The sequence below is a fragment of the Mizuhopecten yessoensis genome, unplaced genomic scaffold (genome assembly GCF_002113885.1).
Source record: "Mizuhopecten yessoensis strain PY_sf001 unplaced genomic scaffold, ASM211388v2 scaffold6863, whole genome shotgun sequence".
Lineage (NCBI taxonomy): Eukaryota > Metazoa > Mollusca > Bivalvia > Pectinida > Pectinidae > Mizuhopecten > Mizuhopecten yessoensis.
This window is the reverse complement of record NW_018406762.1, coordinates 68,655-92,294: the sequence shown is the minus strand read 5'-3', so window position 1 is coordinate 92,294 and position 23,640 is coordinate 68,655. Positions and strand designations below refer to the sequence as shown.

The following is a 23,640-nucleotide window of genomic DNA, read 5'->3' as shown; positions in this document are numbered from 1 at the left end:
GGTGTATCGAGTTCAGTATACAGTGACATATCCGCGATCTGGCGTCTATATAAACACTTACGCTTGTATTCTAAAGATAATTTCTTATACCAGTTGTCAATAGGAATTTTCATGCGTGCAAAGAAAATGCGATTTTTTTTAAAATACCGAAGGAGTGTTGCCCATTTACTAATAATTCTATTTTGGACTTGAAGCTGAAAATGTACTGTTTCTATGACATGTATGTAAAGTTAATATTTAGATTAATGTTCGAAATGTGGAAGCCGGATATTCATTAGGGACCCTATACTTCGGTCATCTTCGTTCCCATTAGATGATCCCACCACCTTCGTTCCCATTAGATAATCCCGCCACCTTCGTTCCCATTAGATAATCCCGCCACCTTCGTTCCCATTAGATGATCACGCCACCTTCGTTCCCATTAGATAATCCCGCCACCTTCGTTCCAAATAGATAATCCTCCCACTCTCGTTCCAAATAGATAATCTTGCCTCTCTCGTTCCAAATAGATAATCTTGCCTCTCTCGTTCCCAGTATATAATCTTACCACTTTCGTTCCCAGTAGATAATCTGGCCACTCTAGTTGCCAGTAAATAACCAGGCTAACCTCGTTCCCATTAGATAATAAGGACTCCTCGTTTCCAGATGATGAACCGGAAACATGAATATCATGGGAAATGACGTGTGTAATGGCTTCGTTACTTACTGTACAGTCACAGACTGGATATTGTGACAATTTGGATTACTTGTATTTACGAAAGAATCAAGACTTTTGTTATTAATTTGGAAAATAAGAAAAGAAATAACGCTTTTCATACCAAAAGAATATTTATTAAAATGTATGGGAAGTATTATAATGAAACATAATGAAGTTTATCTAACATTGTAGCACACGTATTTCAATGACTACATATATAAAACGAGATTAACAGAAAAAATGATTATGATATTGATTTATAATAACAAGCACTAACCGTTAATATATAAAAAGAATAAAAAAAGAATTATATGTAAACGAAAACAAACTCACGCGCACTTATTTCAGAGAGGAATCAATTTGATTGTCCATAACAAGCACTATAGTATAATATGAAAATTAAAAAAAATAAACATAATTGATCATAAAATTATGATATGTATCTCAAAAAATATCCATTCACACATCTATTTCATTGGAGTTATTAATTTGTCATATTAACGTATCTGTATGCTGTAAACACAATAATTTTAGTGGAACGCTTTTATTTTAGCGGTATTCATATCTAGTAGTATCATTGTCTCTGGCGGGCTATTAATGTACAGCATTAACTCTAGAAAGACATATATTACTCACGATTTTGTTTTTATGATAACCAAAATACTGCAAACAAACACCTTTTAGTGGTAGTCTTATTTCAGCGTTTTTCGCGCTATAATACCATGTGTTTCGCAGAATGATGATTGCGCAAATTTAAATTCCTGTTTATTGTTTTGGTTTGTATATTTTGCAGATACGCCAATTTTTTTATGTGTTAATCTGTTAAAATTCGATAATGCATTAATCGGTTAAAATTCGATAATGCGTTAATCTGTTAAAATTCGATAATGCATTAAAATCAAAGTGCGCCTAGATAGGTACGTTAACAGTATGATTACACTAAGATTAGTTCATTCATGGTAGTAGATGCTATACTGCAATACAAAACATATGAAATTAGAGTCAAACAGCTGACTTTTACAGAGATGAAAATGCAGATTTCATCGTAAAAAGTGTGTTTGTGACAAAAATTTAAAGATTTACCTCCACAATCAGTGCAATGAATCGGATATGAATTGCTACAAAATGAAGTATTCCTGTACATGAATGGTATCGCTTTAAACATAACAGTACAGTAATCGATTGACATGTTCACAATGTCTACAGTGAAAAAACAACAGTTTTTGTCATGTTCCGTTTGGAAGGTAAGAATGCATGGATACAGGAATAACATGATGGAATAAATATTCACTTACTCTCTCACTCACAAACATATGATAATGTGTTTGGTACTGTTTAGCACTCATACTATTCATGACTTTCAAATAGGTATCTGTACAAATATATCATTGATCAGTGTATATATATTTATATATATAAAGGGTAAAGTCCATACGTCAACGGATTTAAACATGTATACGATGATTTATTTATGCAATATGTAATACTGTACAAGTATAGATTAACATGGAAATATAACTCTATCGGTTTTCTCATCACTTCAATTTTAGATTTCAAGTAAACGATCTATTTCAGAGCTTACAGTTCTTCTTTACCGTGAAAAATGCATTGACCTTTCACAGAACTCACTTATAACCTGAACTGATTCTTGTTATAATCTTTTAACGAGTTCACTGTTATAGACTTTCACATAGCTTTCTTACCCCAGTACTGCTTATACTTTGTCGTAGTGTGCCGAAAGCCTTTTCCCTACTCTTTCATAAGGCTTGCGTATACTATTCTCGATAAAACATGTTTATACTCTTTCATATAACTCACTTATACGTTAAGTGCGGTTACATATTTTATAAGTTTTGATAAATCCACACACAACCATTTCTAAGTCTCACTCACTGGATTTCTGATACAATGTCTAACCCTGAATTCTATAGGATAGGTATATAAGTTGCCAACGTTGAGATGATGAGAACGATGACCAGAGACTGTGTTATCTGGGTGCCGCCGCCCACTTGGATCATGAATGATATTGTCGGATCCACTGGAACATGTCCACCTGAAAAGACAATACAATTTCGGTAATCACAAGTACGCTTGGTTTCACTACCGTCATGGTTAATTTTAAGTTAACATGTACCAAATATTTTCTTAAAGCATTATTTGTACCTGGAATTTAATACAGAACAATTGTATGCTCACAAATCAGTATAATTCGTATGCATTTCGCATAAAATTCAGTATATCACCCAGTATAAGTTCCGTTCAAATTAGTATACCTTCCGCATATCTATCAGTTTCACGACATTTTTTAATCAAATCACAACATATGCGATGTAATAAGTGACAGTACAAAAAATGATTTCTTTACAGTATAGCGCTTAAACCTCAAATTTTGTACTAAAACCGCCATGAGGGAACCTTGGTCAATTATTTCTTAAGGAGCGCAGAATAGTAAATTGAATATGAAGTAACCGTGAATGAATCACTTCGAACCTTGGTATAATGTGACAAAACATCCCGAAAAGGGCGATAACCCTCAATATCATGATAGTACAAGGTATGACGTATTATTTTGATTGATATTTGACAAGTAAGATAGCTTCATGATCTTAGCTTTAAAAGATATAAATGTTTGAACAAAAAAAAAAAAAAAAATGGTATTCCGGGGACTTTATGCGTTTATTTTAATTGACTTTCTTATGAAATTCTGTATACAACACCCAACGAAGTATCTTGTTGGCATTGCTTGTAATAATCTGGCAAAAAGAAAAAGAAAAAAAGAAATTTGGGGATATTTGAAATATAAGCTTAATTATTAGCTTATTTGAAGTTAGATAAAAGATGTCTCGGCTTCACCTTTACTCACCGAGAGTGAAATACTGTGTTGGACTTTTCTTGCCGTCCCCGCCGTTACTGTAGCCGAGTACTCTTAGGCTGTATATAACATCCTTTTGGATCCCATAGATAACCGCATTCGTTACCTTGTTTGTAATTACGGTTTTTGCTGCTCGGAAGTTCTCTCCCCTCGGCCAGTACTCGAGCTGTAAAACAACATATCTCACTACATTCAACACCTAAGCAGTGAGAAACATAAATTATCAACCGAGACACATATTTGATTTGATATGATAGTCAAGAATGGTACGTGTATAAAGAATTTAGGTCAACTGGTCAAACAGCAAGACTGTACTACAATATTAAATATCAAAAGTAACCATCCGTTCATACCAGTCTTTTGACCTAACGAATTCGAAGCTCCAATGCGGTAGGATGATCATTGAACCGGACATGATCGACATCAGTGAGAAACAGACTACTGCGTAGGTAACGACAATGAATAATATATATCACTAAAAGTAACTCCTTTTTACAACTGTGTCTAGGACCATTTCAAGTATTTCTGTTGTTAAAAAAAGAGCGTTCAGGTGTAGGAAAAAAGCATATCGCAATAAAAATGTACAAATCCATAAACTTAAAAGATTACATATGGTCTTGATATCCTGATGATAAAACATTAATGGAATCATTTCAGAATTTCTGATATTATTGTAAGACACTGTCATGATGCAGGCTTTAAAACCTAACGACTAGAGCTATATCATATAGTGATATATAGTGTTGGAAAAAGTTAAATCGAAAAGGAGTAAGGGGAGTAACTCTTGTCAAAAATAAAGAATCTGATGTAAGTTTAGTTGTCACATAATTATCAATATAATGACGTGAAAGTAAGTAAATACCAGGTAGATTTATTTTTTATTTTTCTACAAATCAAATATGACCCTTCATCATACTTATCCAAATTAAATGTTTAGAAATAAGTTTATCCCAGTTTTGTCACATTTATATAAAAAGTGATAATAAGGTGAGGTTACTTTGTGCACGAAAAAAAAAAACCATTAATCACCCGGTATCCTGCCTTAAGTGGTACAGGTATCCTTAGAATGGCGTGTAAAATGGGCTTCATTGTTGTAATATAGTAATAATATTTCTGAGTTGGAAACAAAATATCCTTACCATTACTGCATTTGACGACGTTCTAACGAGTCAAAAATAGTACGTTTTCAGCAAGAACTTGGTTGCCTTATCGCCGTTGCTTGACCAGTACTGATGCCAGTATTTAATATATCTGTATTACCTTTAACTTGGAAACCATTGCTATGTGTACCTTATAGCCTTTGATGGACTCCTCCAGGAGCCCAGTACTGATACCACGCCATTTGACTGCCACACTCTCGGAACCATGGGATGAAATCGTCACATACTCCGGATACAGGAAGGGTGCTGTCAAATATAAGTAAACGAATGATAAATATTTCATTCGATATATTTCGAAAAGCTTATAAACAGCAACTTTAATTTAGAAAATAGAAGAACCTTGGGTCAATAGTTGACCAGTATTAATCTCCACCTGAAGAACGTTCAAGTAAATCTATTTATTTCACAACAAGTTATTGCAACTTATATTAATCACTCTTGTTGGCCCGGATGTGAGCGCGCGGCGGGTTTTAATGTTGGAGGAAACCGGAGTGGTCGTGCAGGTTGCCCCATTCCTTTTCACGTCCGATCGGAATGATGAAAGGCGAGTGCTCTACTGCGCCACCTGAACACCACATTCAAGTTGAACATTATATAAGGAGATCAATTATTTATGGAAATGTAAGAATTGAGAAAAAAACCTTCAAGGTGAGAAATTGTAAATTCCTAACCAAGAAATTACCGGCATTCGGATAAGTAAATGCGGCTTTCTTACCGTTGAGATAGGTACTGATTCGATATCTCTCGCTAGGGTTGCTTTCTCCTGCAGTGTTGAAAACCTGTACTGTCACCCAATAGTCCGAGTTTGGCTCCACACCTATGATTGTACCAGTCGTGTGAACCCCATACAGGTATGTTGTACCAGACTTTCGGTTTGGGTCATTAAAGTCTTCGACATTCAGCTAGAGAGAGTAGTAATTAAGAATGTACGTTCAAACAACACGGCAGAAAACGTTAACGTATGTGATCCAAAAATTATCATGAAATACATATTGATACAGATTCTACATAACAAGTATTTGATTTTATTGATCAAATGACCTGAAGTAGAGGTCGTGTTTCTCTGTCGCGCTCGAATGATCTATTCCATATTGTCCTCAATCGTTGCTGCCTCTGTAGTGAAAAAGTTATATCATCAGAATTCAGAGTGAATGAAACAGACGACAACTATATTACGACAGCCTGGTCATTTCTACCATAGTGCTATAGTTCTATCTATATGATGTAGATATGGTAAACACTTGTGGTAGGGAATTAACACTGTTTCATGTTCTTATGATAACGCATGCTTAAAATGTGCTTTGAGCCAGTGAAACATGATGAAATGCCGGGAAACAAAGGAAAACCTTTCCTTTGCGGAAGGGTAATAGGTGTGTATCCTTACAAGCACTGTACTCTACAGGTTCACCATATTCCGTTTCCAATGTACATTTATACTACATAATGAATAAATGGCATAATATCCCATCATATCCTGCTATTTTTCTAACGACAGAAATACGATATATACAGCAACAATGCTTCTTAAAAATTGGAACCATGAGAAGTTGTTTCACGCTGTTTTCTAGCTAAACATTACATAATCCCAAGTATGATAATCGGCTAAGAAAGTGTACCCTGATTTGTTATAAATAGGTCACATTGCAAACATGATATCCAGACGGAGCAACGTTTGCGGAAGACTCACAGTCTCATACAACTTACTGACAGTAGTTTCTAAAGTGTTGTACATCACATACAGCAGATGAGAGAATATAATATAATTATAAGATATATATACCGTCTTATTGTTTTAATTTATTCAGTAACACTTGGGTAAGAAAAGAAACACAGTATAACTTCATGCCTTACCTCAAAACCCTGAATAACACCTTTCATAGCTTGACGAGTATTTGGTACTGGGTCCCAGGTAAGATATATTGACGTAGAGTTGACCCCGTCTCCTCTGATATTCTTCGGCACAAACGTGGGCACTGCATGAAAATTGTTAAACTGTTAAGCTCCTATTAGCGTAACTTCTAGATCAAGTTCTCTCATACAAGGTACACATTTTATATCATCGTAATTGTACAACAAACGTTTGCGAAAAAGATAGAATGTATACATGCACGCGTAGACTCTCACTCGTCAAAGCAATGTTGTTCAAGATCAACCATACAAATACATGGCTCACTTTTTACATTCGTAAAACGAAGTAAGTGAAAGAGTGTTGCTATCGCATGTTCTCGAATGACAAATACAGCATGAACGCATGTGACTATATCTCTGTAACTCATTATTATTCACCAATGAAAAGTGTTATTACACTACCAACGAAGAAAGATTACCAAATTTTAAAACGAAAAAATGTTGTTGAGTTAATAAAGCAGATTTGAACGAATATTACATCGGACTCAGCAAGTATTTTAACGTATCTGAAGCAACACATATAAGGTAAAAGCAATGAATAATAACTGCGTAAAGACCCACTTCCTTCCGCGGAGTAGACAATGGCTATCGTGCTGTTTGGTCCATATCCGAACTCGTTGAATGCACCGATGATGACTTCGTACTGGAGGTAATAGTTATTTAGGCCGACATCTTCCACGTGTTGACTGACATCTCCCGTCTTCATAACCTTCAAACAAGGCAAAGGAATTTGTAAGTTGATTACAATTTTGACACGAATACAGGTATTTTTATTTCGTTGAGTATTGTACACCGAAAAAGCCTGTCTACGTCAAATTGTCTGTTTTGTGTTTTTTAAACCTTTTCGTCCTGTTTTGAATTTGATTACATATTCTATACTTCCACTGTAACTGTGCTACTAATTCAATGTATATTTGTGTTCGACCGGTATTAAGTTTTCCTTCTGTTCAAATGCGAAAGGGGCAAAAAGAAAGGCAATGATTTGTAATATACGTTATGTCATTTTCTTCCAAGGAACTACTTTTATCAATATTGTTTAACTCATGCTGCGGAAAACTTTGACAGAATGTTTTATTTTTATATTAATTCTAGAACTGACAAAATTGCTATATAAAACAGAGAAAAAAAATCCCTTCATTTTTCTTAAGAATGGCATATATACACAATGTTGACTAATTAGTATTTGCAATATGCTACATGTAGAACTAGATGCAATGCATTACACGTACCTGTTTGTATGCGGTCGTGTCGCCTTGAAGTCTCCAGTAGATAATATAGCCGATTGAATTACCGCCTCTGTCCTCCAAAGGAAGCGGCTGTGGGATGTTTAAGAAAAGATACAAGTATTACACCGTGGAGAACCCAAATCAGATTAATAAAACTTAATATCGATACTTGTCTTGGCAAAAACACTGGATCGAACAAAGGCGGCAAAAAATATACCTTATCAGTGTATGCGTCAAAGAGAAAGATGAACACGTTCATATTTATTATATTGGCACTGCACTTTCCATTCATTCTATAATATCCATGATAACATTTGCAATTAACAGATAAATCCCTCTCCATTACACAAACAATAAAAGAAAATTAAATCAACGAGTTAGCACTAGATAGATTTCCTGATTAGTGATCACTGATGGCACGAATAACAATGCATCATCTATACTGACCGACCACGTGATGGTTAGAACGCCGACAGTGCCGCCACCTCCTGTCACTTTCCTAGGGGCAACAACTGGTGCCGCGCCATCAAGATGGTACGAATCTAAAAGAAGACCCCATGTATGTGAATTAGTCCCAAAAACGACACCCAAATAGCTTACAAAATGTAACAAAATGATTCCGTATATGTCGAGCGTAAAAAAGACAAAATATTAATAAAACACTAAATCATGTTCATGTAAGTGAAAGCTTTCAACAAAATAGAAGCAATGCTAAAAAAAATCAAATGCATACATATAAAACAGAAAGTGTCGTGTAGAATATCGTGTCTATTTTACCTCATTCTGTGGAATGGAGCTTTACCTGACGGAATACTAATTGGACCCAGGGTTGGGTAGCTGTTTTTGGCTCTGACCCGGAAAAAGTAGTCATTGAAAGGTTTCAGGCCCGTAACCATGAACGTTCTCTTATCCATACCACTGCCGGGATCGGATAACAGGGCGTCCTGCTCTGAAATATCTGAAAACAAGAAGTCAAGTAGAAGTTTATGTTTGTAAAATAAAAGAAATGTGTATGCCCTTCATGCGCTTATTTTAGGTAGATATGTTCTGCATCCCTGCATAGCAATTCCTATTCTGTGGTTTTGGTACACACATAATACCTTATCGAGATTTTGTGTTTTAAAACATTTTTTAAGAAACGCAAATTGTAACTTGTATTATACTTCTAGTATTTCTGTTGGCCACTTTTTCTATTTTAAAGGCAGGAATACCTACTTGCTACCTGCACCTTCCATTCGGGGTTGTATTGTGTCTTTGACTCAATGATGTAATAGAGGATAGGGCTGCCGTGGTCTGGAGGTGGGGTCCATTTCAGACGGAGCGAATGAGGTGTTCTACTATATAGATCTGCATAGATTCCAGCAGGTTCCCCAGGGGGTCCTGAACATTATAAAATGAATATAAATATTGTCCAGGATCAAATGGTCTTACCACATCTAAAATTATAGAAAGACGAGCGCCACTGGAGTCACAGTCAAAAAGATAGGTGAGAAACGCTCATGCAAATACTTAGTGTTACTATGAGGGCAGAGGTAAATAATGGTTTTATTACACGTACGTTCGTGAAGACAAAATACAAACAACTGAATACATATGAACAACTAATTAACTACATAAATGGTTTCCAAATTTTGTTTTTGTTCGGATCGTGTTTCTTTACAATATGTTACAGCAGCGATAAATCATTTACATTTCTGGAATTGTGAAGTTGACTTTTCTCATCATCCTCCCCCTACACATACACTATTTTTTGTATTACTAGATGTACCTTTGACGGTTAATGTCGCTCCACTTTTGATCATAGACCTCGTTGTCAGTGCCTGACACTCGTAGTAGCCAGTGTGGTGGAAATCGGCGTACATTATGTACAGTCCACGTATATTTATCCGCTCGCCCTGTAAAGGAAAGTTTTACCACACATTTAATGTAAATGGTATTTTGTCGAAATAGAAAAACAAACAAACAAAAATATATAAATCATCGGAGAAGTCAAATTACAAGGATGCAATTCGAAATCAAATTATAAACAAAAATCCCAGAAGAACAGTCAAACACAAAAGACCTGTCGCGTTGACCTTTTCTTGGAATACCCATTCTGGCCTGTTGCATTCTTTGTGTAGGTATGTCTACCCGTTTACTGATGTTCAGCATTATCGATAAAACACATGTACAGAGACCAGCTGTCAGTAATCCTATCAGCGTTACAATGAACTAAATACGATATTAAATATGGTGTGTGTTTCATTGTTCAACATATGCAAGTGAAATAGAACCTATTTTTATACCAGAATGCATATACAATGCAGAAAATTTGAAAATATAATATTTGACATATTTGTTGATAAAGTTAAGCTGAAACTGGTCCCTGGATAAATATCTTCTGTACAAATATAATGTAATCAAAACAAAAGGCAAACAACATCACCTTCTACCAAATATGATGAATATATTTGAAGATAAAAATATCGTAAGACGACCAGGATGTCTGCAAGGGAAAATGTTTTCTGTAGCCTTTGTTTACTTTGCCGGAAAATTTTTCTTGTCAACACCAATCAATGCCTAAAACATGGCAAAGTATCGCATGCACCACATAGACCCTAAACGGTCAAAGGATGTAGCATTTAAGGTATCTTTAATCAGATTTAGCCATTTAAAAGATTTAATCCCAAGGTATAAATGTAGGGCCAGTTTCGTGAACTCTTGTGAAATAGCAAGGGAGATTTGCTCCGAGCAAGCTACAGTACTGAAACTGGAGCAAAGGACACAACTCTGTATAAAATTCGATACACAAGAGGTCACTTACTATTCGATAATGCGCATTTTGCGTGATGTTGATAACGCGGCCATTGTGGGTCCAGCGGTAGATGAGGTCATATCTGGTATCATAGGATACCTCACACTGTAGAAAAGCTGTGTTGTTATAGTCGACGTCCGTCGTCACCGGAGTCTGGATAAACGACATCTGGTCTACAAAAATAAAATAAAAAATATACAGTCGAACTTTGTAATGTCGAAATTGCTACAACTGTATATAAAATCTCAAGGATTAATTGTTAAGCATTCATGCCCCACTGCAAACAAGAAATCAGAGAATTCCCACTTGACCTTCCGTACAAACAGTAACCTCCCTTGATTCTTGTCATGGCTATGATAGTTGTACGGAGTTTGAATACTGATGTAGTCCCGTTGCATTCTTGCGCTGTTCTTGATTGATTTTGTTTACCGCAGTGTATGTGTCCCTTTTCATATATGATTTATCAAAGCTATAATCATTCCGGGAATAGTTTCAAAAGTATGGTGATAGATCATTTGGGTTATTGTCAATATATATCAAAAAGGGGTTGAGCAACATTTCAGAACAGACCCTTTCATTTTAATTGCGTGACCATAACATTGGTAAGCAAATACGGAAATGTTAAAATCTTTTGCTTTTGATGTCAAAATATGAAATGACATACAATATATTGTGACGTCATAGCCATGCACATTTACAATTGACCAACCTACATTGAAATCCCATTATTCCACACGCAATGCTTCAATACAATTTAAAAGTATTTATTTCATACTTTGTAAGTAATTGACCTTTCCTTTTTATAGGGGTAGATGTTGGCTTTTACAATCAAATTTGAATTTTGATTTTGACATCGTACGATTACTTTGTAATACATTTCGTTTTTTATTTTTCTTGAACATAAAGCCCTTCTTGTCAACCCAAATTCGTTTTTTAGAATGTCTAGACCAGTGCAACTTCTATCATATTATTCATTTATTTAGAGTGAAGACCGGAAGGAAATTAATTAATCTAAGGGGAGTTGATGTTGCCGTTAATTATACGTACAAGCAGCATTTCACTTTAGATACATACTTATGACAGTTAGTTTGCAGTGACTCTGGGCCTTGCCATTAACATTGGTAGCCTCACACGTATACAGTCCCTCATCTGACAGCTGCATGCGCGTCATTCGAAGGTCGCCATTGTACATCACGTGAAGTCCAGTTCGTGCTCCTATTGGAACTCCATCTCTGAGCCATGATATCTCTGGTGTTGGGGCTGCTTCTGGTCGACACGGAATAGTGATGTTGCCATTCATTGCACCATACATTGTCATCGGTAACGGGTTTCTAAAGAACGATGGTTTCACGGCTGCAATATCAAGTTCTATCATCTTGAGTTAGGTTAAAAAATATACAACGTTCAAATTTCTAAATTCCTTGTAAAGTTCACTTTGTTCCATTAAAAGAATGTTTATTAAGTGTATGAGGAATCAGGAACATGACAATGTTACCTTTATCTTAATTGTTGAAAGATACAAATATATATGGCTACAATGAACGAGTACATGTACCGAACCTGGAAAAATAGACACAAAATGATTTATGTTATAGGCTTACACTAAATGTACTAAATCAAGGTTTTTTTCTCCATTTCTTACCATTTGCTGTGTTCTGTAAGCAGGGTCCAATGATTCAAAATCAAAATGAGGCTAAATTTGTTATAAAAAATAGTCAGGAAAACTTACACAAAACACGAAGCTGTGCTCCACTCAGCGTTATCCCGTGAGAGTTTTCTGCTGAGCATTGATACATGCCACTATCACGTGCAGGATCTAGACTGGTGATTTTCAAAACGTTTGAAGTGATGTCTATCTGGCCTGGGACTGGGAGGAGAGGTTTTGTATTTTTGTACCACGTGAATGTAGCACGTGGTATAGCGACCGCCTCGCATCGCCAGGTCAGTTCACTGTTGATATCAGCGTGGATATTCTTCAACGGGGACACATAGTAAGGCTTTGCTGGAAATAGGAAATTTTAAATCGTAACACATGCCGTTATAGATTCAAAACAATATGAACCAATGCTGAAACAGATGTTCAACATTGATTGAATCTATTTACAGTTATTCCGAGGATTATCATTTTTTTGTAATACTTACTAATATTTCGGTATGATCAATATATATTTCCTTTGAATAAAAAACCGTCATTTTAGTAGTGTACTGTCTTGTGGTTTTGCTTATTTGATGAAATGATTTAAACAACTACCAATTATATTTCAGTATTTGGTATGGAAACAATAACAATGATATTGAATATGAAATTGTGATTTGCTTGTGGTTTTATTAGCATGTTTTAATTTCTAAAAAGCTCTTGTAAACGACTTTAATTACAGTAATTCTGTAAAATTGATTCCATGAGATTTGATTAAACTGTTTTGATAACTCATTGACATGCAGATACCATTCCTGATGATTTTTTGTTTTGTTTACGTCGTCTATGTATGTCCAATTGCTAATATTTGCCCATTTTCTGCCAAGGACTGATCTTTAAAAGTATATGCCCTGATTCCTCATTGAGACCCACACCTCACTCTGTCCGCGTGTATATAAAGTAAAAATACCTTGGAATGAACCCTACACACTAAGGTTAAAGTCGTCTTACACAAATCAAGAGATAATCTGCGAAATATTTTCTAAGTTTCCTCTCTTGGACCCCAACCAAAAGAAACCCTCATATCTAGAAAACATCTATATTTTTTGGACAAGGGATACTTGATGCCAAATTGGATCAAATTCTTTCAATCTTACAGAAAGAGTTGTCTTTAAAAATAATCTGTGTTTCACCATTTGTGGTCGGAGCGATAGATTGATCCATCTTCGATGGGAAAGTTACCTCCTATAAATCGAGTGTTCACGTTCAAAGACGGGATACTCACCTTTGATTAGTAGATTGTAATCCACCATATGTGATATACTCACCTTCTATTGACAAATTAAGCGCGTTCTTCGGCGGGACACTTACCTCCGATTGAAAGAGTGTACTCCTTTACAGAAGAGGTCGCTCTAGAGGATTTCACAAGACACTCGTACGTTCCTTCATCCTCCAACTGGACATTTTCAATAACCAGTACCCGGTTAAGGTCCGTTGCCCGGGCACGTGACGGCATGGGTTTGTTTTTACGGGTCCATGAATAGTAGAGTGGCAACCTGCAGATACCCAATCAATGATAAATACATCTCATCACTATACACGCGTATGAAAAAGCAATTTACATTTCTGTAGGAATAATTACACAAAAACCTACCTTCCATATGCTAAACACTCGATGTATATTGTCATGCCTCTCACAGGATTGGTAGGGTAGACTATGGGAAACCCGTCGTGTATTTCTGGTGGATATTCTGCCGCAGCTGAGGATTGGAAACAACTTCCAGTAAGAACAGTGTCTGTACAATGCTGTATAAATGTCAATTCATGAACACGTTGAAGTTTGTGGTATTTACACAGCTTACCATTCCATAAGCGGAACATCATATGGCTCCTTTATTATATCATCCAAGCTTATTACGTCGTTAATTTTTTAACCAATTTTGCCACCTCATGAAAATAAACATTATAAACATATTGTTCAAGCCACTAGTAAACATATTCAAAACGACAAATAACGACCCGTTAGACATACCCGCTTACAAATGCAATGTCGAGTTTGATTTTGGAATTGAAAGTAACTTCCTATCGACACAGTGTCTAATTCATAGACTGAGTCCGCAAACAATAGCAAATAGCTTCTGACGCTGAACCTTATGACGAGAACAACTCGCCGTTCTCAACCACAAAACATAGCTACCGACTGTGTCTGGTGCCACGAACAAGAATACATAGCTACCGACGCTGAATCTAATGCCACGAATTATAAAACATAGCTACCGACGCTGAGTCTGATGCCGAGAACAAGAATACTTAGCTACCGACGCTTATTGTAATTTTGAGAACAAGACCAAATAGCTACCGAGTTTGAGTCTGATGCCGAGGACAAGAATACATGGCTACCAACGCTGAGTCTGATGCTAAGTACAAGAATACATAGCTAACAACGCTGATCTGATGCCGAGGACAAGAATACATAGCTACCGACGCTAAGTCTGATGAAAGGAACAATAATACATAACTACTGACGCTGAGTCTGATGTCGAGAATTATAATACATAGCTACTGACGCTGAGTCTGATGCTATCGAGTTTGAGTCTGATGCCAAGTACAAGAATACATAGCTACCGACGCTGAGTCTAATGCGTAGGACAAGAATACATAGCTACCGACGCTGAGTTTGATGCCAAGTACAAGAATGCATAGCTACCGACGATGAGTCTCATGCCGAGAACAAATTCACCTGTGTACTTACACTGACTGCCTACGCTGAGTTTGATTCCAAGACTGAGAGAACTGGTCGGCTGGTCTGTGGTCAACGTGCCTGTTTGTCCAGCAGACAGCGTGACCGAACAGTAATAATAGCCCGTGTCCACGGCCTGCACTTCCGAGAAATAGAGATTTCCGCCTTGCGATACGAAGTAGTAATTGTTGAGCTGAGGCATTAGAAATTCCAATCCTTTCTTGCCATCTCTCATCCACTGAAACGTGGCACCTTTAAAATATAGATCATGTGTTATAAATGTAAGCATAGTGTTTAGCACCGGAAACGACTACACAACCTGGTGGGTTATCGGTGGATTTGTAAGACGACGAGTTTCTATTATAATGTACATGGTATGTGAGAAGAAGGGTTATTGCATAGTATCTAAATGGAGAGAAGGGGAGTTAAAGTATAGCCCATTATATGTGAGACAAAGGGTTATTGCAGTGTACGAAAACTGTGAAATGTTGGGTTATTGCACTGCACATGGTCTATGAGAATGGTTAGTTATGGTACTGCACATGGTCTGTGAGAATGGTTAGATATAGTAATGTACATGGTCTGTGCGAATGGTGCGTTATGGTACTGCACATAGTCTGTGAGAATGGTGCGTTAGGATATAGCATATGGTCTGTGACAATGTTGATTTATGAAAATGCACATAGACTGTGAGAATGGTGAGTTATGGTACAGCACATAGTCTGTTAGAATGGTGAGTTATGTAACAGCACATGGTCTGTGACAATGTTGATTTATGAAAATGCACATGGTCTGCGAGAATGGTAAGTTATGGTACAACACATGGTATGTGAGAATGGTGAGTTACGGTATAGCACTAGGTTTGTGAGAAGTATGGGTTATTGTATAGTAAATGGTCTATTAGAATGAAAGTTACTGTAGAGTACATGGCTTGCGAGAAAACATGTGATTGTACAGTACCTGGCTTGTGAGAAGGCGGGTTACAGTTGATGTAGGTTCCTTGATATTGGGAAGCATTCACTGCTCCTGGTGGAACGTTTGAATACTCTCGAAGATCTGGAAAAAAATGTATTTATTCATTTTTTTTATATGTCTACTGCGGCTTGATAATCGTTGATACTTATTAGTACACGATGAATAAATGATATTAATTTCGTTTATTTTGCTCAAGTAATCAATTTTCAAATAAAAAATATAACTAGCCTACACCACAACTGTTATGATACGGTCGTACAATCGAAATGCAGGTATTCCAGATTGATGCTCTCATAAAAACAAAGGAATACCAAATTTGAACTCAAGATTCATAAAACTAGTACAAAATACTGGCATGGAGGTTACATAAACATAGAAAAAAACTATAAGAAAAATAAGAACTGTTTCAACGTTACACCGTCATGTAAATCTGGATAAGACACAGAACATGCTTTGTCCTCAAGCGGGAACCGGGAATATGAAAAATTAACTACACCAATGGTCATACTCAAATATATCGACCTTCATATCACACAACGAAATAGCATATTTCTAAATGAAATCATTGCAGTAACTGTAACACTTGTCCAAGTCATCGTCAACTTGTAAATACCGTTGTTCTACAATTCAGTCTGTATTTTCAAGGACTGATTAGTCTATAAAAATCTTATTCAAGTAATTAAGCCGTTTAAAAAACCTAGCCACAATTGTTTGAATCAAGTTTAAAATTGCTGGAGTATTAAGGTGAACTATATATTACAAGATAACCGCAGCAGAAGCATGTGTCGGTAAAGACAGGATCGACCTAAGTGACTTATACAAGCCACATTTTGCCATTGTTTTTACATTGCATGTGTAATGTTACAGAACCGTGTTTGGTAGTTCTCTCTTATGCTTTAAAGAGATGCCGTGATTACTTACATCCGTATGTTACGTACACAATATCGCTGAGGGAGGAGCCAAACTTGTTGGACGCTACGCATTGATAGGCTCCTGCTGTAGTTGTCTCTGATACGTTGTCAAACGTAAGCTTTCCATTGGTAACCGTAATTGTCTTGGTAGCCACTACCTCGTCCGTTTGGTTACTGCCCTTATACCACCGATAATCTGGCTGAGGGTTACCCCTGGCAACGCACTCAAGTGATGCTGTCGTTGTCCTTTCCGTAATCACAACATCAGTGGGCTGGATGATAAACGATGGACCTGTCTGGACCTTATTTGGGTCCACGATATTTGTTCCAAAAGCTTTTCAATGAAAATATATACATAGGTTAATAAGTATTATATAGAAATGGCTGTAATATATATTTAACTACATGTTGTATATAAAAATAAATTAAATAAGAAAAGTTTTTTTTTTTTAATTTTGTCATTTTTTTGGTTTGCACAAATTTAAATTAATGTTTACTTACGAAATCTGAGTTTGTAGTAATTTTGCAATGCGTTTGGTTTAATAAGTTAGTTCAAATATTCTCAGTCTAAATGCAATTTGCATTTAATTATTTAAATGCTGTGTCTTTACATGATAAATTGTACAGCCTGTCTTTTTAAAGGAGTTTTACCTCGTAGTAAAGTCTGTCAACTGACTGCAATCTAACTTACTGGAGCCTGTCTTTGCATCAAAGACTGTCTACTAACGGAAGCCTCTCCCTACCTACTATCAAGTCTAAATACAAATTATAGCATTGTTTTGTTATAACATTATGTCCACTAGACTCGATTGCCTGTTTAAGAACCATTGCACTGCACGAAGCTGGGTTTAAGTAATACCTAGACAAGAACACGTCATGATGTCTGGTAAGGTTCCTTACAGACCGTCGCTGATAAGTCAACATTCAATCAATCAATTGTTTATTTGATTCCGAAGTTTCAAAATGCTTTCTTGTTCTTCAGAAGCTTGTTTCAATAAATATTGCATGTCTTTTAGGAAGGATTCCACGCGCAGGAGATACACTGTATGAATGTCAGCCAACCAAAAGATCAGGTTTGGAGACCAAACCAGGTGGGGAATTTCAAAGCTCAATCCAGCAAAGAGAAGGATATCTACGGTAGGTTATTCAGTATAGATTATCTAGTTTCCTGAAATCAACTTATCAACCAATGTGCTGATACTTACTGAAGTCTCGCTCGTCTTGTACAAGTCTGTGAACCTCCGCCCTTGGTATTTCACAAATGTAGCTTGATTTGACATTACGTGCCTGTTTCTGCCACCCGTAACCAGCTTGTAGATCTATAAAAGTAGCAAATATGATCGTCTTACTTAAGGTATATAAACAACACAGTAGCATAAGCTGGGCCCCATATAAATTCCCCTATTACATGTTTTTTTGCTATTTTATGAATCAATGTTATAGGAACAAAATTAGGTTGGGTTGGATAGGAGGAAGCATAATGTTGTTACCAAGCGTTGCTTTAGTGTTTTGGAACAAAACAAAAATGGAATAATTTATACGTGAACGATGTACAGTTTTACAGTTATTGTACAGTAATTACATTTATTGTAATGTAACGGTGATTCACAATCTTTAGCATGAAAAATCCCTATACGGATTCATATTTTACACGTACAATACAATTTATGTTACTCCTTCAGAAACTGTTCAAATCCTACAAAACAATACCAGATAATTCGAAACACGTGCGAAGCAAGATAATTACATTGTAACTAATGCTTGGCGTCTCGTAGGAGTTGGGGTGAACTAAGATAATTACATTGTAACTTATGCTTGGCGTCTAGTAGGAGTTTGGGTGAACTCAGATAATTACATTGTAACTTATGCTTGGCGTCTCGTAGGAGTTGGGGTGAACTCTGATAAGAACATTGTAAATAATGCTTGGCGTCTCGTTGGAGTTTGGGTGAACTAAGATAATTACATTGTAACTAATGCTTGGCGTCTGGTAGGAGTTGGGGTGAACTCTGATAATTACATTGTAACTAATGCTTGGCGTCTTGTAGGAGTTTGGGTGAACTCAGATAATTACATTGTAACTTATGCTTGGCGTCTCGTAGGAGTTGGGGTGAACTCTGATAATTACATTGTAACTAATGCTTGGCGTCTGGTAGGAGTTTGGGTGAACTCTGATAATTACATTGTAACTAATGCTTGGCGTCTCGTAGGATTTGGGGTGAACTATGATCGATTGACAATAAACCTGTACAAATATTTTGTCTCGACTGTTAGTCAAGAGAGTTTAAAGACATTCTATAAACCAAAACAAACCCAAAAATGCAATAGCGACGGACCAGGCATCGAACCAAGGACCTCATATCACTTAACTCTCTTTCTTACCATCTGTGCTACAGCACCTAATCACCGGAAGTGTCCTGATTAAATAAAACTACAGTTATGTCAAAAACCAAACGCATGGGAGGTTCAGGTATATACGAAAACGCTGTATTGTTTGTTTGTTTGTTTGGTGTTAGGCGTCCTCGCAACAGTCAGGGCCATATGAGATGAGGACGGGGGCCTAAGTAAACCCGCTGGAAAGAGAATGTATTAAGAAAAGAAAGAAGACAAAACAGGAACGGTAAAACATCCCAAGTGTTCCAGATCAAATTAAGTCTCTTTTATGTCCCCTTCGTATAAGACCCGAGTATGCAAGGGGCTCCACATTAGTCGTCTCTTACGATCATGCTGTAGGATGCAGCAGGCCACATCCTTTCCCCGGAACTGCACTGGCTGATAACTTCAGTGGAAATCTGAAGCAGTTTGCTCCCAATAGCACAAGGATCCTTAATCTATATTTATTGACAACATGACGTTGATGGGAACGTTTAAACAGTTTGGATTTCAAGACATCGTCTTAAGTGACTTGTTTCGGTGCAAAGATTAGGACAAAATACAAAAAAACGTAACTACTGATTTATCTTATCAGTTGTACAAAAACAAATGTCTCATATTTTAGCATGACGTACGTTTTCTCCCTTGTTTTTTATAAGGCTTTAAGGATTCTTTTCATTGATGCGCATAGTTAATCATTCGGGATATCTTTCTGGAGATTGAATGCTTAGCTGCCACTCTTTCCCATAGTCACATGACGCATTAGGTAAGTCAAAGGGAGAAAGTCGATTTCGTCCAAGTGTTTTACTTTGTTTAATTTTCTATCTGATAGAGACTTCAATAAACAGTCACAAACGACATATCAACATGGCTCTACAAACAGGTCTGATACCTTACTATAATGTCCTGGTGATGTACTTTTCTTAGTTTCTCGTGAAGATACTGTATGTATTGTTCCAATGAAAAATTACACATATTTGCAAAGTCCTCGTCATCTAGTCCAACATTTCAGTCACATCTTTGTCGTGGTCGTCAATGTGTGTGAAGACCTGGAGGTGGAGATATTGCTGAGCCGATCAAACGTTTCCTCTGCTTCTCACGATACTCCAATTATTTGTAACGATGGCTGTATAAATATATTGATATTATCATAACTCGATTTTCCACCCTTTCCATCTTAACGTACTTCCGGAACGATTCTACGACCAAGGTTGTAGAGATTACTTCCTGCTATTTTGTTTGGTATCTACGCAGTTTACTTGCACTTCCATTGTGACCTTGTTTGTCGGCGTCATCTAGTAAATGGTCTTTACGTGGGGGTTTCCTCTTGAATAAACACTTATGTTCTCATTATCGTCACAATAGTTTCAATTTAAACAGCCTTGCTAAACTATATTTATTTTATTAAATCGTTATAAAACAATACGGATCTCAATCAATAAAGAAAGCAAACGATCAACTTTAGCACAAATTTGCGATCTTTATGTTTGTTTATTGAATGGAAAGTGTACATAGTTAAATAACAAGATGTGTCAAAGGAAGCTTACAAAATCTAGAAGACAAGACAGCCTTATCGCACAATAGCATGCATTATATACAAGTGATATCACCCTTAGTATACAATACTTATGTACAATATATGATATACTGGTCGTAAAACAAGTAAATTAAAAAAACAACAAACAAACAGGACCATTTTACCACAGAATAAGTATATTTGAGTCATGTCAACCTCATTAAATATAAGATACAAACAGGCTGTCATGTATTACACGATTGTTAATGTTATACTTATACTTTTGTACATATTAAATAGTTTACGTTTGTACAAATCATATATTTTGTATACCACGTTTACAAATATTATGTCACACACGTTCGTACATATCATGTTTAACTCGTTTGCACGTTTTATGTTTTACACGTTTGTTCGTATTATTTATTAAGTGTTTGTAAATATTAGGTATATAACATTTGTACACATATTAAGGAATAACACGTTTGTACATATTATGTATTACACGCCTGTTCATATTATATATTACACGTGTGTACATATTATTTTTACACGTCTGTACATAGTATGTATTACACGTCTGTACATATTATGTATTACACGTTTGTATATAGTATGTATTACACGTCTGTACATATTATGTATTACACGTTTGTATATGTTATGTATTACACGTTTATAGATATTATGTATTATACATTTGTCTGTATTATGTATTACACGTCTGTACGTACTTTGTAGCCGGGATAAATCCCGTCAAATAGTGCACGAATTACTGTTTTTTATATGAATTCCCATTTCTTTTCAAAATTTGTAAATGTAACAAGATCCCCATGTTAAATAAATAACTTTTGGGGGGTGGGGGGATCAAAATTTTGAATTTGCACCATTATGACAATTATACTGCTTAATTTATATGTTAATAATAAAAACCGATTTGAGGAAAAGAATTGCCTATTTTGCACTGCAATGCCTGCAGATTTTCGAATACAAAACTAAAGTTTATATGAAATGTATATTTTATGGATGGTCTGTTAAGTGTTACAGCCACAAAGACAATCAACAAATACTTGATCTACAGAAGAGCAAAGATTTTAATAATAAAAATAAGTCATGCTTGATTAATTAAAGATATCCTTGATGTCGAACAGACCATGAGGGTTTTTATAGGGCACAAATTTTTGATATACTACTAGTAAAATCAATTATTTTATATATTATTTCTTTTCTGAATCCCGTCAATCACTCTTTTATAAATACATGTATCACTATCAATAGGTTATTCTTAAAGAACCTGACAGAATACTAACTAACGTTTGAGTCTAAACATTTCATTTGTCAGATTGTTAAGGCTTATTTACATACTATATATATTTTGAAGGAAATAAGCACTGTATCCAAGCAAAGAAACGCACTGGTACTGGTACAGTCAATCTCCAATTGAGATAGTTTTATACAATGTATTTGAAATGACAACAGCAAAAGGGCAACATTACCACTAGCTGGTATAAGAGGTAACATGCGTCTTAATAAATATTTACTAAAAATACATATTATACGTAATTGAAATATTTCGCTCATGTATGACAAATCACCAATGAATACTAAAAACTTCACGTCTTTAAAACAATAAGTGTGAAGTTTCTTATAGTTTAACGAAAAGAATGCATGTTAAATTGTCAAACAGGACGTATCAACATCCTAGAGGAAGCTAACGGAGCAAATTCTCTTTGACCAGGGTTAAACAGCAACCAACACATTGTGTCGGGGTCGTTAGTGCTGTTGGGTGAATAGAGACTGTTCAGATTTGCCGAGTGGCATTTGGTAAACCAGCCTCCTGTATGAAACCTTTCTGCACAACTGTCTGAGTGCTCGTCGTTGTCTTGGTCTTTTGCACTAAACTTTGCCCCGTTTATTAATTTATTTGGAAGTGACCCGGAAAATCCTGACAGAAATAGACGGTACCCATCACTCTCCGGTGCAAGGGAAAAGTTTTGATATAAAATGTATTTAGATGTCCCGTGAATGTCTGACAACTCTATACGGAGTTCATTGTGTCGTCGTGACGTCATTTGGAATATATTCTCGTTTCCTATCCAAAACTCAGCAAAAGGATTTCCAAATCCTTGTTTGTATTCCTCCCATGTGTTGTCGAAGTCCTGACTTCCATCAAATCGGTTTTGAATGACTGTCCACCCTTGTCCTGTGTCGTCTACATAACAGAACACTTCAAGTCGCTTGGCTTGGTCCGCTGATGGTATACTGTACACACCCGAGGGACTGGTTAGATCGAGTTCATGGCACGAAGAGTACGTGTAAAGTTTCCGGTAATGGTTAAACGAGTACGTAGCTGGTTGCACGGGGGCGCAGGTTCCATGTTGTTCGTCAAATGTAAATCCGTTGCAATTCTCGGCTAGACATCTTAGAGCACAACCCACGACAGCTCTTATCTCGCTCATATCCGTATCGCCGGTCAAGTCTTCGCTGTCCGACACATTGTGAAACTTATAAAGAGCAGAATTTGAGGCTTCGCTACGGTATAAATGGCAATTCAAGATCAGCGCTACAAACCGAATACTGATTACATTCGATGTTGCCATGACATTCATATACATAAGTTAATTCTGGTAACGCCAATTGCAGATGCGTTCTTGTACAGCAATCCTTTAAGTGAATTATTCTTACTCCACTAACGATATGTAGATAGTTGTACGACCACGCCTGATTTATATGTTAACGAATACTCATATTGATTGCTAGGTAAGACAAGATATGTACTCGTCTCGGTGCTTAACGATTGAACCAAAACGTACACAGATTTAAGCAACTGAAGGT

The 23,640-nt window shown here is 36.3% G+C and overlaps 1 protein-coding gene across 3 annotated transcripts in view; it reads right to left on the bottom strand.

Annotated features, from left to right (window-relative positions):
* Positions 1-815: 815 nt before the first annotated feature.
* LOC110452740 (contactin-like) overlaps positions 816-23,640 on the bottom strand; it is a 46,492-nt gene continuing 23,667 nt past the window's right edge. For all 3 annotated transcript variants that reach the window (XM_021501387.1, XM_021501386.1, XM_021501388.1), the window contains exons 6-25: positions 18,125-18,238; positions 16,930-17,253; positions 15,994-16,089; positions 15,046-15,285; positions 13,948-14,053; positions 13,665-13,849; positions 12,387-12,659; positions 11,732-12,010; positions 10,667-10,830; positions 9,632-9,758; positions 9,079-9,243; positions 8,666-8,821; positions 8,311-8,405; positions 7,867-7,953; positions 7,199-7,346; positions 6,581-6,702; positions 5,445-5,631; positions 4,860-4,975; positions 3,561-3,735; positions 816-2,750 (exon numbers count right to left, since the gene is read on the bottom strand). In XM_021501387.1, the coding sequence (XP_021357062.1) occupies positions 2,623-2,750; positions 3,561-3,735; positions 4,860-4,975; positions 5,445-5,631; positions 6,581-6,702; positions 7,199-7,346; positions 7,867-7,953; positions 8,311-8,405; positions 8,666-8,821; positions 9,079-9,243; positions 9,632-9,758; positions 10,667-10,830; positions 11,732-12,010; positions 12,387-12,659; positions 13,665-13,849; positions 13,948-14,053; positions 15,046-15,285; positions 15,994-16,089; positions 16,930-17,253; positions 18,125-18,238 (3,287 nt within the window). In that variant the 3' untranslated portion in view covers positions 816-2,622. The remainder of the gene's footprint in view (positions 2,751-3,560; positions 3,736-4,859; positions 4,976-5,444; positions 5,632-6,580; positions 6,703-7,198; positions 7,347-7,866; positions 7,954-8,310; positions 8,406-8,665; positions 8,822-9,078; positions 9,244-9,631; positions 9,759-10,666; positions 10,831-11,731; positions 12,011-12,386; positions 12,660-13,664; positions 13,850-13,947; positions 14,054-15,045; positions 15,286-15,993; positions 16,090-16,929; positions 17,254-18,124; positions 18,239-23,640) is intronic.